The 14,553-nt window shown below is 35.5% G+C and overlaps 1 protein-coding gene across 1 annotated transcript; it reads right to left on the bottom strand.

The window, feature by feature from the left end:
- Positions 1-4,990: 4,990 nt before the first annotated feature.
- LOC141907064 (GTP cyclohydrolase 1-like) lies at positions 4,991-14,532 on the bottom strand. The gene is made up of 6 exons (XM_074796635.1): positions 13,942-14,532; positions 9,475-9,584; positions 9,107-9,162; positions 8,130-8,161; positions 7,941-8,025; positions 4,991-7,854 (listed from the first exon to the last, which is right to left on the bottom strand). Exons 1-6 carry the CDS (start codon positions 14,444-14,446, stop codon positions 7,728-7,730), a joined length of 915 nt encoding a protein of 304 aa, XP_074652736.1. The 5' UTR covers positions 14,447-14,532; the 3' UTR covers positions 4,991-7,727.
- Positions 14,533-14,553: the final 21 nt, after the last annotated feature.

The raw sequence follows: 14,553 nt of genomic DNA, 5'->3' as shown, positions 1-14,553 counted from the left end.
AATCGGGAGCCGAACCGGGAACCGGGAACCGGGAGCCGGCTACTTCATATCTTCATTTAGAAAGAGGTGATAGAATATTCCGCGCTTGTTATAACCTATGTGATGAATTCCATTTTCTGTTTGACTGTACCTTACGATTTACCCCGCGACCTTATTAAATGAATCTGTAAAAATTATTTGAATTTGAATGCCCTTGCCCTTGATATTTTGATACACCCAACGGTCCACAAATTCCGAATCAAAACAGGCTTAAATATGTGTATAGATCCCTGTAATAGTACATTTGTGTATCGTAAATAATTAATGTATACTTTGTAAACGATTTTGCTATGTTTTATTCCTTAAATTTGCATCATTACGTGTTGTTTTGTCACTTGTTTATGCAATATCTTCGCACCACGTACCATGCAAGTTGTTGGAGTGTGAATGAATTCGCAAATCCGTAAATTCAAACTCCTGTACAATGAATTACTTACCCGAGAAAAGTATGAAACTAGGCAACTACTTAGATAACTATATTTTTAACTCTAGTATCAATTTCAAAGCCTTTATCATTTAGAATATTTTCTGCTGGGCTGCTCCTTTTCTGGAATCCAGAATGAAGTTTATCTTATATATTTAGTTGTTAATAATCGGCCGTTATGCTTGTTGAAACTTTTAACCAACCATGCAGTGGCGCCGCTGTGCAAAGGAAAGCGTGGCAAAATTAATCCTTCAAACTTTCAAACTTATCTCTTACCACCATATTTCTTTCAAATTATTTTCAATAGCTTTTTGAAGACGTTTTTATCTTGTTTTTTTTAAACTGAGAACCGTAGTGTCAGTGGTTCATCGCTATCCACGACCCCTTAAAGAGACGGATTTAGTATTTAGGGGGGGGGGGGAGCACCGTAGATAGTTGAATTAAGGATCATTCATGCACTCTACTCATTGTTTCTATGGTGCAAATGTAAATATGTTGTTCCAAAAAAGATTGATACTATAGTATAATAACTCTCCTATTGATCTATTATGGTTTTTTGCTTGAGGATGGTCGTGTATTGAGGATCATAACATCAAAATGCCTCTGAAATGAAGCTAGTGGGCATTATTTTTTAAGATTTTGCTGGGGAGGTCCCCATACCCCCTTTGTGTCCGCGGAGATAATCTGTCCGACTTTCGTGCTCCCCCCATAAGCCACCTCCTGGATCCGCCCCTGCTTTGGTGAAATAACGACGGGTGCAAAAACAAACTTTTAGCGCGCAAAAACAAATTATTTCGTGTTTTCGAGTTGTCCATTTGTTTTTACTCCAGCGCAAAACACACTTTTAACTAGTAAAAACGAATTATTTCGTTTTTTAAACGAATTATTTCGTTTTTACACGCTATGTAAATTTCTTGCGTTGTCGTGAAATCTTACGATAAAAACTTTTGACCAGAGATCAATAACAATATCAATGATTTTGTCAGTAACATAACTATACCCAGGGTCACATTGATAAAGAAACATAACGTTTTAAATCAGATATCAATGAAATTCGCCGTGGCTCTGCTTGTTTTTACTAAACAGCTTCATGGCGCGAAACATAACCAATCAGAACCAGATGACAGTTAAAACACGTGTCGTTATCGTCACCGAAAAATAAAAATATTATTGAAATAATGATAATTCGATATGTATAAAATAAATGGTGACTGATTCGGATCATACTAAACAATTTTCTGAGTTGTTGCGTTCCAACTCAACAAGTCGCCATAATAATGTCGACATAAGTTTTAAATTTTCGCGCGAGAAAACAAAACATGGGCCATTGTAAAATTTGCTTAATCGTAAGCTACGGAGGCCTCGAGTTTGAGACTCAATCGACATGAGAAGTGGTGACTTGAAACTCAGTCTGTTCCACAGTTTCGCGTTGTCGCGTTGGAATGCGACAACTGGAGGCTCCTGATCGCTTCCGTAGTTCATACCTCACTTTCCAATCATTCACTTGACGATACGATATGCCTCCTTGAACTTAGTCTCGAACTTTGATCTTTAATAAATGTTTTATTCTTATTAGGGTTTTCTGACTTTCGTCGAAAACCCTCTTGAAATTCTGTTGATTATTATTATTATTTATTTTCCGCCGATTTCGTCAAATAAAATTCATCTTCATTCAGATTCGGCAACTGACAGCTTCGAAACGAAATGTATAAATTGATACTGTAATAACGGTCTCTCTGAACCAACAGATTGTCTGAATGTACTTTCCATCCTATTTGAAACTTAAAATTACTTATTAGGTTACTGTAAATAAAGAATTGAATTGAATTGTTAGACAACTAGCACCGGCGAAATAACAGTTTGTGACGTCATTTAGTAAGTAAATAAAGAAGGGCTCCGAGAATTTCCAAATCACGGGGACTGTACTGGGTTAGACCATTCAACCAAAAAGAGGATTGCTCCGATAATATCCAAATCATCTCATTTTATTTTTTCCATCGAATACCCGGTAATTAATTTTTCCTTTCGATCACATGCATCCAGAAAACCCGTTATCGCTGCTTTGCAGCTATATTTGAGTTTGTGTTAAACCGAATTTGGACTGATCCTTTCTGTGTTAATGAGCCTCGTAGCCAAAATGTATCATTCACAAAGCACATGCACTCGGTGCGGGATGTTATTATGATAGAATATCTATAAAGTAGAAACTTAACAGTATTCAAATTTTGTCTTTTCAAGAATCATTACACTCTATTTAAGAACATTCACGAATCTTTTTACACCACAAGACCCAAACATCGTAAGGAAAAAGCTAGCAGTGTTTATAAAAAAGGCACATAGCTTCAGCCGTCGCTGTGCGCACTAAATTGCTTAATACCGATATATACAAACTTTATAAAAGGAGTAACTGTAATCGTAAATTGTAACTGGAGTAACTGTTATTGTATTGCCGTAAAACTGTTTATTTTTCATCATGTGCTCGAAAAAAAATTGTATTTTTTCTGGAGCAATAAATTTGAATCTGAATCTGAATCTGAATCTGAATCCTTGTTCATTGTTCAATCAATTCAGTTTAATGCTTTCTTTTATCCTATACTTTCTATTGTTCTATTTTGTTCATACCTCATTGTTTCCAATCACTGATTCAACAGACGATACTTGGAACTTGAACTTTTATTTTATTGCTCCGTATAACGATATAAAAATCACACAATGACATGCAATAAACTATCAACATCAATACAAGAGTGCGGTACATAGTTATAGTTTATTTTGCATTAATAGATTGATACAAAGAAATGCGATTACAATATGATACAGTAGTATAAAATAAAACAACAATCATTGTAGTAATAGACTCAGATCTCAGTCTTTTTTTGTAATACATACCTGATAAAAGTCTTATTAGGACCAGAAAGGACTGGCAGTTGACCTAAAACATTGATTTGTAATAGATTTTAAACTGTATTGAATGATATCCAAAAAGTCTGCATTGAAAGGGGGTCATGAGAGAAAAGTGACTATGATTTGAATGTTTAACAATATGTTTCCATGCCTACATACCAAACTTCAGATGATAGTAGGTTTAGTGTGGACCGGATGGACTTTTCCACCCCCTTCAAAAATTAGAATATGCCCCCTCTAAAAAGTCTGCAAATCATTTTTTTGCAAAGAAAATTTTGAAAAAGACGAAAATTAAATCCAAATGGTCTCTGATAAGGAGCAGATAAAGAGCACATTTAGTCCTAGATTTTCTATATTTTTCTGCGTGATAGTCTCAAAGTCTAAACTATCTTCAAAGCGCTTTGATTAACCGTCGCAAGTAGCAAGTCTATCGGCATATTTTTAACGATAGAAGACTTGACTTCTGTACATATATAGAAGGATTTTCAATAACCTCTGCGGTAGAACAATAACCACAGTCAAACGCGGTGAACGGTTAATAAGATAAAAATGCCACTATCTACAGGTTAAAGGAATTTAAAAACAAGAATTTACTTATTCAATCTAAAATATATAGAATACACGACCTCTGCGGTTATCACCCTCTCCAACTTTGTTCTTATAACAAATGTTTGACATGGAATTTGGTCGAGAGGGCTAAGGTTTAGTATGGACAGAACAGCACGTTGACTTAAAATCGTAAATAAGCATTTGATAGGTAAGATAGTATCCCTCAGTCGAGTCTCGATAAAGATTTGACGCGATAGACCGGTACGATAGGACGTTGAATAAATCATAGTAAACATTCAATGTCCATTACTATTATCTAACCTCTAATATAGAAAAAGGGTTAATATCTATTCATGAGAGAAAAGTGACTCTATGATTTGAATGTTTAACAATATGTTTCCATGTCTACATACCAAACTTCAGATGATAGTAGGTTTAGTGTGGACCGGATGGACTTGTCCACACCTTCAAAAATTAGAATATGCCCCCTCTAAAAAGTCTGGAAATCATTTTTTTGGCAAAGAAAATTTCAAAAAGACGAAAATTAAATCCAAATGGTCTCTGATAAGGAGCAGAGAAGCACATTTTAGTCCTAGATTTTCTATGGGAGGAACATTAGAAGCACCGCCAATGTCCGTGCTTGCAGCCTTTCCATTGCCAAATCTGCCCTTTTCGAATTAACTGTCCATTCCAGTTTTCAGGTACACCCTTTCAAATAATCCTAGATCCGCCCTTAGATGATATCATTTTATCAAGTCTGTAGAATATGGTGGCTGATAAGGGTCATAACGTCTTGTGAAGACGATATAAAAAATTGCATCGACTAAAAGTTTTAACTTTCTGCAGAAATATTCATTCCTTATATCGCTGTTAAACGGAATGCATAATGCTCCTTCGGTGAACCATTCGTTACAAACATGTGATGATCCACCAAAAACCAACATTATCCCAATATTGAAGAGCTGAACGCTTCATGGCACAACTAAATCTTTGTGACAAATAATTTACCCAAGAATAGAGATACAACTGGAAAGTAAATTTTCGAAATATATCTATTTATTTCTTAACATTTTTTACAGTTCTTTTGCAGAACATTTTAAAACATACATGTATATTACTAAGCTATCACCATGATATGATAATATACCATGAAACAGACAATTAAAATCTGTAATCTCACAACAAAGAACATTACACTTATTTATAAATTATGTCATGAAAATTAATGTTTTAAACTTAATTTCCATGTCCTTAAAAATAAATTTTTGTATGGGTCAATTAAAAACATTATGTGGCAGTATGGATATATCGTTGGTATTGTCTTCTTGATTTAAGACAAATTTTGAAATACTGCTGATTGGCAACCCGTAGAATGCAGTCATGTTGAGAAACCTGCTGATAACCCACCGATGCTGTCTGAATTCCTTGGTCCCGGAATTACTTCACCAATTGAGACCCCTAATCCAAAATATATCAGGCTTCTAACGAAGTATTACATGTATACAATACCGGTCTACCGTATTACTGAGATAAAAGCATTTCAAATCCTGATTTCAATCGAAGACATCAATTCCCTTCAATGAAAGGCCAAACATTTGCCACAATTTGTTTTGGTTAATAGGTCTTGTCCCAGGTGGAAAATCAAGAATTGTATAAACATATTTTTATAAGTTCCATTCTGGGACTCAATACATTTCAAACAACATTAGAATGACAAGTGAAAATCGCAGCTGAAGACTCAGGTGTTTCAAATAGTGTATATATTTCTCATATGCGCGTACTTTAAAAACCATTGCATTGCATGATAGAAGAATATCCTACACAGTTCTGAGTCTTAAGCAAAAAACTTGGCTTTGGTACAATATGTAAGACTAGTCTAAATCTAGTCTAAATCTCCAAACCTTAAGCAGAATAGGCTAACAGGTTATTCTTTTATCTTAAGATTGGTTGAGGCTGACAAAAATAAAATATGACAATATCTTGTATACCAGCAGCACTCAAGCGCACGCGCTCTAATTAAGCATTAATATGCTTTTCAAATACAATAGTAATCTCTGACTTACATTAAGAAACCTTTACCTCAATTAGAGTGCATGCAGAATTCAATTATTAGTTTTAATTTCTTAAATTTCTTAAACAATTTTTCCTAAAATTTTGGTTAGTAAATGCCATTTATTGTCTATGTGAGTAATCTGTTGATTTTTGGGCCGGTAAATATATAAGATTGAATATTTCCCAAAATGAATTTGTCATATACATGATGACAATCTTTTTTTGGCTATGTTTGTTTTTAAAAATAATGAACCACCAAACAAAGTTTCCGATCATTACGAATGAAAAGATAACTACACTTAGGCTATGCAAATAATATCTATATGAGCGTAAGCATTCTTCATAGCCAGACAATCATCTTATCACAATTATATCTATAAGATAAATATTCCACTCAAAGTAAATCTACTAAGTAAATTCACATGAAATTTACATACGCTAAACCTCTAGAACTCGGACAAACTGGGACTGGCTAAATTGGTCGAGGTAAGCCCAGTCCTAGTTAAGGATAGGACCATACATTAGGAAGTCAGGAAAATGATTTCGTTTTTTTCGGAGTTAGTCGAAAATCTGAGTCGGCCATGTCCGAGCAAGGCGAGGTTTACTGTTCTGCCTAGAATGTGTATACACTCATCATATGGTTACATAAATCTATATAAGAACGACTAAGATCAATTAATCATCTGTCCCTCAAGTATATGTGCAAAATATGTCAAAATATAAATATTGTTATCTGAATCCAACACCAAAATCAAACTATTCTCAATTGGAGGCATTAATAAACTATCTAGAAATCTACATGAAATTTCACAAACGGCATACTACCCCATGGGTTGATGCAAGTCTATAATGAGCCGAATATTCACGGGTTGATTGATTAAAGTACGCAAACTTTTCTTTTCTGCCTACCAGCATTGTATATTGTAATACTGAATTGGAATTACTAAAATATGATATGTCACGTATTATCGAACAAGGAAAACATCTTGATACGCAGGTACAGCAGGTCAATGGACTTCAGAATAAAATACAGTATCATCTAAGCACTTTCCAAACACCACAGCAAAGTAAACATTTTCTAATTTCTATTTCTAATGTTAGGCATATACATTGAAATGAAATGAATCGTGCTTAAAACTAAGCAGTCTGAGCTGTCTTTAAAAAGAAATTACCAGGTAAAGACCCTCGCACATGAGCTGAATAATGCGGACGCAAAGTGCACAGCGCAGTTTTCACTTGCAAGACCCTCGATCTTGATTTAGATGTACTAGGAATAGAAGAATTCCTTTATATTCAAATAGTTTTGACGGCGATGATGAAAAGTCACTTGTAAATGATGAGGATATGTAGTAAATATGATTTCATTATCCATGCACACTTGCCATAGCTCCCTTTGATGAGAGCATTTTCAGCTTGTGCGGGCGCGTACGGGGCCTATATTCGGCGCTAAATGCCTTCGAACTTAGTGCAGCGCAAAATGCGTAAGCATAATGCGCTCATGTGCAGGTGCCTTAATAGTAAGCATTTATTGCCCGACACAACAGCTCAGCTTGTATTTCGACCTGAAAACATGTATACACTTCATATCCCTCTTTAATAACGTTAGATCTATTGACAAGATTATCATACAATGTAAAGACTTCATTGTGTCTGATATTGTAAATCACATATGTATTAATCAATAAGCTTTTAACGTCCCCAAGACAAATCGCAAAGACTGATCACAGTTTATTTCTTTTCGCCGATATTCGCGAGTTTCCTACGTTTTTATCAAAGACAGGAACTCTTCGCGGGTTTTTGGATCCTCACGGAAGACACCTAACATTGTACTGGTTAGTGTTCGGCTGTTCAGTTTTTGCACACCCCTCATTACCATACACATGTGCCTGCAAGAAGATCGAGAATTAGCAATTTTTTCTTCTATATCACGCAACATTTTCAGGCTAAATCGACGACCACACAAGCCACCTACGTTGCTTCAATAATCACACCAACACCGGCTGGTTGAACTGCTTCGGTTAAGGCAACAGCTATCTGTTTTGTAAGACGTTCTTGAACTGGAAATATATATTGTATTTGAAAACAATTGCTGGTAACTTAAGAAATTACCTGTCCATTTTCGCTAATAACACATTCATTGAATAAAGCAAAAATAGAATACCTTGTAATCTTCGACTGTAGACTTCAACGATTCTGAAAACAGATGGAAAATATGAAATATAAGTATTTTGAATTCAACAAAATAACGAAGACATATCTTAGATGTTCTTTTCCATGTAATCGATATTTAGCACGAATGAGATGGATGCTAAAGTGAAAAATTAATCTTAACAATTGAAAGCAGTCAATCAAAATCCCGACAAAGATTAACACATTTTGATCCGAGTTCTGAAACCAGTGGGAATATCATTACGCTATCATATGATATTGCAAAATTCTATATTCAGCTGCAATGATTTATGAATGCCGCTCGACTACCATCGATTTCATTAGTCTAAGTGATTGCAGTTGTAATATCAACTGGGTTCCATTAGAGCAGGAAATTCACTCAGTAACTATCAAATATACTCGGTTAATGATGATCATTCGTGTAGAAAAAAACAAAAAAATAAGTGGTGTAATCGAAAAAATAAGCATTCAGAAGTCCTGCATTTTTATGGCCAGTACTGAAAATTCGAAAACAATTTTTATCGTATTGAAAATATCGAATCTTGTGTAGAAATCAATGAATGGAGAAGAGAGATTCATGATGAAATTGTCGGCCAACACAACACCTGGTCGACGACAATAAAAACACATATAAGCCATGAAAAATGTTTTATATCATGTAAGTGTGCGCACCTGTAAGTAATACATAGAGCTACATATATACATATCACAACTTTACAATATTACACGGAATGACATGATTTCCAGTGAAAAGGTGTCTAATTATTAGATATTTGCCATGTAAATGTTAGTAATGAATTATTCAATACCAATCCACCAGAACTTCAGCAGTTCATGCAACATTAGACATCACTATCGTTTGATATATAGCCAATTGGCTGTTTTTGGATACTTTAAATTGAGGCCTCCTAATTTATGGCAGTCTAGCCCAGTAGTTGTTATGAAATGCTTATGAAATTTTCTACATACCTGGCAATTTTGCTCAATCCTAGGACCTTTTTATTTGGAAGATAGCCAACAGACACCTAGAAATATAGTTATGCAAAATTAAGCCGGCTTTAGAAATCACCGGTATTGCTAGATACATCTTTTCAAATTTCTATACATTTTTTTTAATTTGATGAGCTAATCTTCTTAACTAGCATTATTTATCACTTTCCAGACAGATTTTGACAGATTTTCAAAACATTTTTATCAATTCAGAGGCCTAATTCTTCAAAAAAAAAAATTTACGTGTTGCGTTAAGCCTTTTTTTTCTTTTCTTGAACCTGTCTAGAAAAATCCTTGATCCACCCTAGGAAACGCTGACTGATCCTTTTTTTAATCAGGCAATTTACCTTGCCTATAAATGGCACAAGATGGTGTTCACACATTGAAAACATTTCTATATCTTTAACTATCACCATCTCGTCGTGGTCCTCATCAAATATTGCATCATTCAGAATTTCTGAAAAAAAGATAACGAAATTCTCATAAAACAATCATCAAACAATATCAGAAAGAACACATTTTTGATACAGTAAAAGAATCTTAAAATCTCGCTTTGTAAAATTATCAGCAAATTCTTTTCATGGTAACGGTGTTTTTGCTTCCTTTTAACTAAACAATCTTAAAAAACTTCGATGAATAAACTGAATTACTTCTCCATTCTCATTAGCGAAAAAAATTATTGTTAGAGAAGGTTAGAACCAACCCTGGGCAGTGTGGGTAAAAATTACCTAGCTAAAAATCCCCAAATCTTCCCATTAGGTAAAAATCCCCACTTAGTGATTTTTCAAGAACATCATTATATATGCTCATGATATTCTTTTGTTATACCATAGTAGAAAATGAATAAATTGAATACCTACATCAATATGAATTGACCTTTAAATTTTTTATGAAGGGGATTTTTTCTGCTAACTGTGACAAAAGTCAAAGATGATAAAATCCTGATCTAACACTAATTACTGATGTAAATACATTATGAGCAAAATCAGAAACTCCAGAAGCAAATCATGATTGCATGATTACTGATTGGTAGCTTATGAATGAATGAACGAGAGTATGTTCGATGCCTTGTCTGGACTGATGATGGATATTGCATTCAGAGTTATGAGAAAAGGTTATTCAGCGGTTACCAATGACAACATACTGTCACGCAGTTCCACTCTGAGATCTATCTTAACGTCATACACATGAAAAACTGGACACAGAAAAAATATCAACTGACTATAATGATTCATAATTTCTTTCAAGAATTCAAAAGCGCTTTTCAAAACTCCATGTAGAACAACAATACATCTTATCTTCTAAGACCAAAAGGTCAAAACTACCAATTGAACTTTCATACTCATAAAATCATTTGTGGGAAATATACCTGACCTATTCACTGACAAAGACATGAACTTTTTAACCGTCTTCAATTATCTTGATTTGTAAAACGTCTCTGTGAATGCGTTTTACTTTACAATGTGAAAAGATTATGCATGCCTGAACAGCAATGTGTTACAACGTACTTAATATTTTCTTATTTCAAGGAACACCATTCAAAGTTTCTTCTATAACCAGTAATCATTTTTTTAAATACTGGTATGTCTCAATTGAAAAATGGCGTTTTCTTCAATTTCATCTTTATATTCATATCTAATACATTTAGGCCTGCAGTACATTTAAATTTTTCAGCTTTTTAACATTTCGTTTTTATCACTGAGGCTATCGACGTAGTGATTATCTAATTACATTTAAGAAAAAACATATTTTCCATAGAATCACAGGCCTTGCCCAGACCTGGTGATCTACATGTTGTTACTTATTTGCATTAAGTGAATTGGAATATTCAAAACTGGTTTCCGACAAGAGTATCTAGAAATCATTTAATGATAAAATCTGAGTAGCCTATTTACTTTAATGCACTGAAGAATGACTTGATAAGACATGACAGGAATGTATTTTTGAGGTAGACATTCTAGGAAAAAGGATCAAAAAGAAGGCCTCAGAAAAATACCATCTTAGAGAATCTAAAAATATATTTGAAAAAAAAAATCGAAGCGATAAACTAGGCTTAAAGTGATTTGATGTGACGTTGAACGAGGATTGGTTCACCATTCAACTAGAGAAGAGAAAACTAAAGATCATTCAATGAAAGTACTAGGTAAATCAAGAGACAGAATTCAATATAGGATTCATTTTAAGTGTAGGGCCTACTAGCTTATAGGAGTGCTGATCAGGTTATATTTCGGTTAGATGAATTAATCTGTGACAGAATTTCCCAATCAATGACACTGCCAGTGACAAGCCATCACATCGATAGAATCTATCAGTTCACCTGGTGGGGAACTCGAATTCATCGAACTGGTGTTATCATATTCTATTCATTACACACATCAATGAAACAACATCGGAAACCGCAGAAGTCTCACATCTCTCTAACTGCAGGGAGGTGCGATCGAGAGAACCTCCCTGGTTGTGTACGAGTGACTGCTGTGAGCATTTCCTTAAATGAACAATTGGAATACGATTTGAATACACGGAGGACGAATTGCTGCATTGCTCCATGATTACCTTGATCGTGGACATGGTGTTAAGCAAGGCTGTATCACCACTGACCAAGTGAACTAGTTCTACTGGTCTACTGGTCTACTGGTTAGCACGCTTTGATCCCTTTGTTTGATCCCTGGGGCCGGTTTTTTTGACAGGAATTATTTTTAACACAGGCCTAATTCATTTTCAATTGAGTTAGCCCCTGGGTCAAAGTTAAGCCGGTCTATAAAACCAGGCCCTGGTGAGTGCATGTAATCCACGGTTCGATGTAGAGTTAGCTTTCAGGAAATCCATTAAAATGTGTGGCCGAAGAAATACCGATAAATATGATGAATAGCTTAATAAAGTGTTGATAAGAAGCAATAGCAATTAGGCTACTATAGTTATGCAACGGATACAATCATCTGGATTAATTCGTTCCTATTTAAAAGTTTCAAATATGTATTGCGTATGAATCAGAATCAGCTATACCGAAATAGTTGTCAAATGAACGGTTCATTCACAACGCCAAATGAGGCGGGAGTGATTAAGCAAAATAGAAATCATATATCCAGTCATTATTTTTCTGTAGAGCCAATATTTCGTTGACAGCTCCAATAGATCATTATACTTTGATTCAATGAATAGCCAGATTGAGCTACAGAATTAAGCAGCGTGGAAATCCTGGCATTTACAAAAGAACCAAGTGTGGGGGTGGTAACAGAAATACTGCATCAGCCATCGCGATCGATACGATTTCCTTATCATTCAAAAACCTCAGAGCATGAGAACATCAAATATAGTAGGCAGGCCTAGGTCTATGCCTATTTGGCGTTAGAAAATTTCCTCCCTTTCGTGCTCAATTGTTCATAGCTTAAAATCAACATTTATTCGCAATATTCACCATTAAAACTGGTGACAGTCGACTATTTGAATGAGTTATGAGTCAACATCGATTGTTTTTCCGAACAAATTATCAAGAGAACAAAATCAGGCAGCCAATAGTCTAGCATCTGGCCTTTGTTTCCCAATCTAGGGAATTGTCTGGTATTTAGACTACCGAATGCAAAAGATCTTAATTCAAATGATTTCATGAGTCGAGTGAATTTCGCCGCGCTTACGTTTAGAGCATAACTGATCATGGGAACTTTAGGTCAAGGACAGCAGGGTGATAGGAAGGATAGGGCATTGAATTACGATCATGGATTTCTCAGGGATTGCGTGGGAAGCGAGATATAATCATTGGAATCGCTAAAAAATGGCAAGGTTCAACACAAGCAGAATCACAGCACGTATTACCACCATTCACTTATCGTAGCGTTGGCTAGCTCAGGGAGTAAAACTGATAAACCAAGCATGATGAACTGAGAAACAAAACTCTTTCCAGGGTGCTTGAAATCATTTCAAAATTTTTATTTTGAGCATTCTAATCTGTTTGATACAAAGGATTTTTCGATCAATTCTTTTAACAGCAATGTATATCAGGATATAGGTATGTCAATAACGTACTGACTAGGCCTATGGAGGCTATAATCAATTGGTAGAATCAGGAACACCTCCCTAGGATTTAAGCTAGGCCTACCAGTTCCTAGTCAATAGCCCTAATTGAGTGACACTGAGCATGATCAATTGTCTTCTGCTAAGAGCAATTATAGTAGCTAAGAGCAATTAGGTTAGGCTACTAGGCTGTGAATGATTCAAGAAGACTGAACACCTAAACCAGTACTATATTCATGTATTTGATTATACAGCGAAGCGAATCTATCATTTTCCCATATAAAAGTCTGCAACTTTTCTGTATAGTACTTACCTAATTTATTGGCTGAATATGAAAAGGGCAACATATGTAAAACAATTCTTAAAAATTCACTTCACTTCAAGGGGCAGTGGTTAGGGGCTGCATTACGTAATAATGCATTGCTGTAGGCCTTCCAAGAATATAGATCACACAGTGAAAAAATTTAACCTGACTTTCATGGATAGAGATCCATACTACCTATATGGAGGTTTCACTTAGTGTGACTTCAAAAATAATAAGGGCCAGTTTTATAGACTGGTTTTATTTTAACTCGGGGTTAACTCAGTTGCAAATGAATCGAGTAAGCCCCCAGATTAAAGTTAATACCAGTCTATAAAACTCGACCCAGGTTTAAAGGAAAATGTTTCATGCTTAACTGGAAGCTCACAATACAATAACAGCAGCAGTTAAAGCAGGTTGTTAATAAGTCAATTTTCCGCACCCTCACATCAAATTAATAATCTTCAGAAAATAACAATATCAAAAATTTCTATTCTTGTCTTACCCGATATTTTCTCTTCATAGCCTTTTGTGAAAAACATCATAGCTTTCGCCGCGCGGTCAGGAGTCTTCAGTAATCCTTCACGCGATATGTCCTCACCGACGTGAACCAGAATATCGCGATACGCCTCAGAGATGCCCTCGACAGTCCGTGTGCGGTCCTCTTCTCGTTCGCTATTTTTGCGTCTACGCGTTTCGACCATATGCGTATATTCATTCATGCTCGACACACTGGCCGATCGGTTGAAGCTCGACGTCCTCTCCGGACGCGGCTTCACTTTCTTTACCTCCGGACCAGTCATCGATGAATGCTCCGAGTCGATGGACTGCGAATCGTTAACGTGGTTCTGATTTAGTAAACCACTCTTTCGAAGGGAAAGTTCTCTAAATTTCTTGTCAATCGCTTCGCAATCATTACTTGCCATTTCGCCGTCCGCTACCCCGTTCATGTCACACATGTTTTGCGTTAAAAGTTCAGGTACCGTGAACAACCTGGCCGCTTTCAGCATACTGTCACAATTGGTAAATTGCCGAAGTTTTATAGACGGCCAGTTTTGCTATCTCAACTGTGACACAATTCTTTCTGTCATGTATTACTTCCGTAAACAATGGCACA

This window comes from Tubulanus polymorphus, chromosome 1 (genome assembly GCF_964204645.1).
Source record: "Tubulanus polymorphus chromosome 1, tnTubPoly1.2, whole genome shotgun sequence".
NCBI lineage: Eukaryota > Metazoa > Nemertea > Palaeonemertea > Tubulaniformes > Tubulanidae > Tubulanus > Tubulanus polymorphus.
The sequence above is the reverse complement of the archived record's forward strand: the minus strand, read 5'-3'. Positions and strand labels throughout refer to the sequence as shown.

What these genes read in the sequence shown, in the direction of transcription:
- LOC141907064 (XM_074796635.1), bottom strand. Translation starts at nt 14,446, where the DNA reads ATGCTGAAAGCGGCCAGGTTGTTCACGGTACCTGAACTTTTAACGCAA. An exon ending in TTGTGCCATTTATAGGCAAG is followed by an intron (nt 9,163 to 9,474) that starts GTAAATTGCCTG and finishes CTATATTTCTAG; the next exon opens with GTGTCTGTTGGCTATCTTCC. An exon ending in GGTGTGATTATTGAAGCAAC is followed by an intron (nt 7,855 to 7,940) that starts GTAGGTGGCTTG and finishes ATCTTCTTGCAG; the next exon opens with GCACATGTGTATGGTAATGA.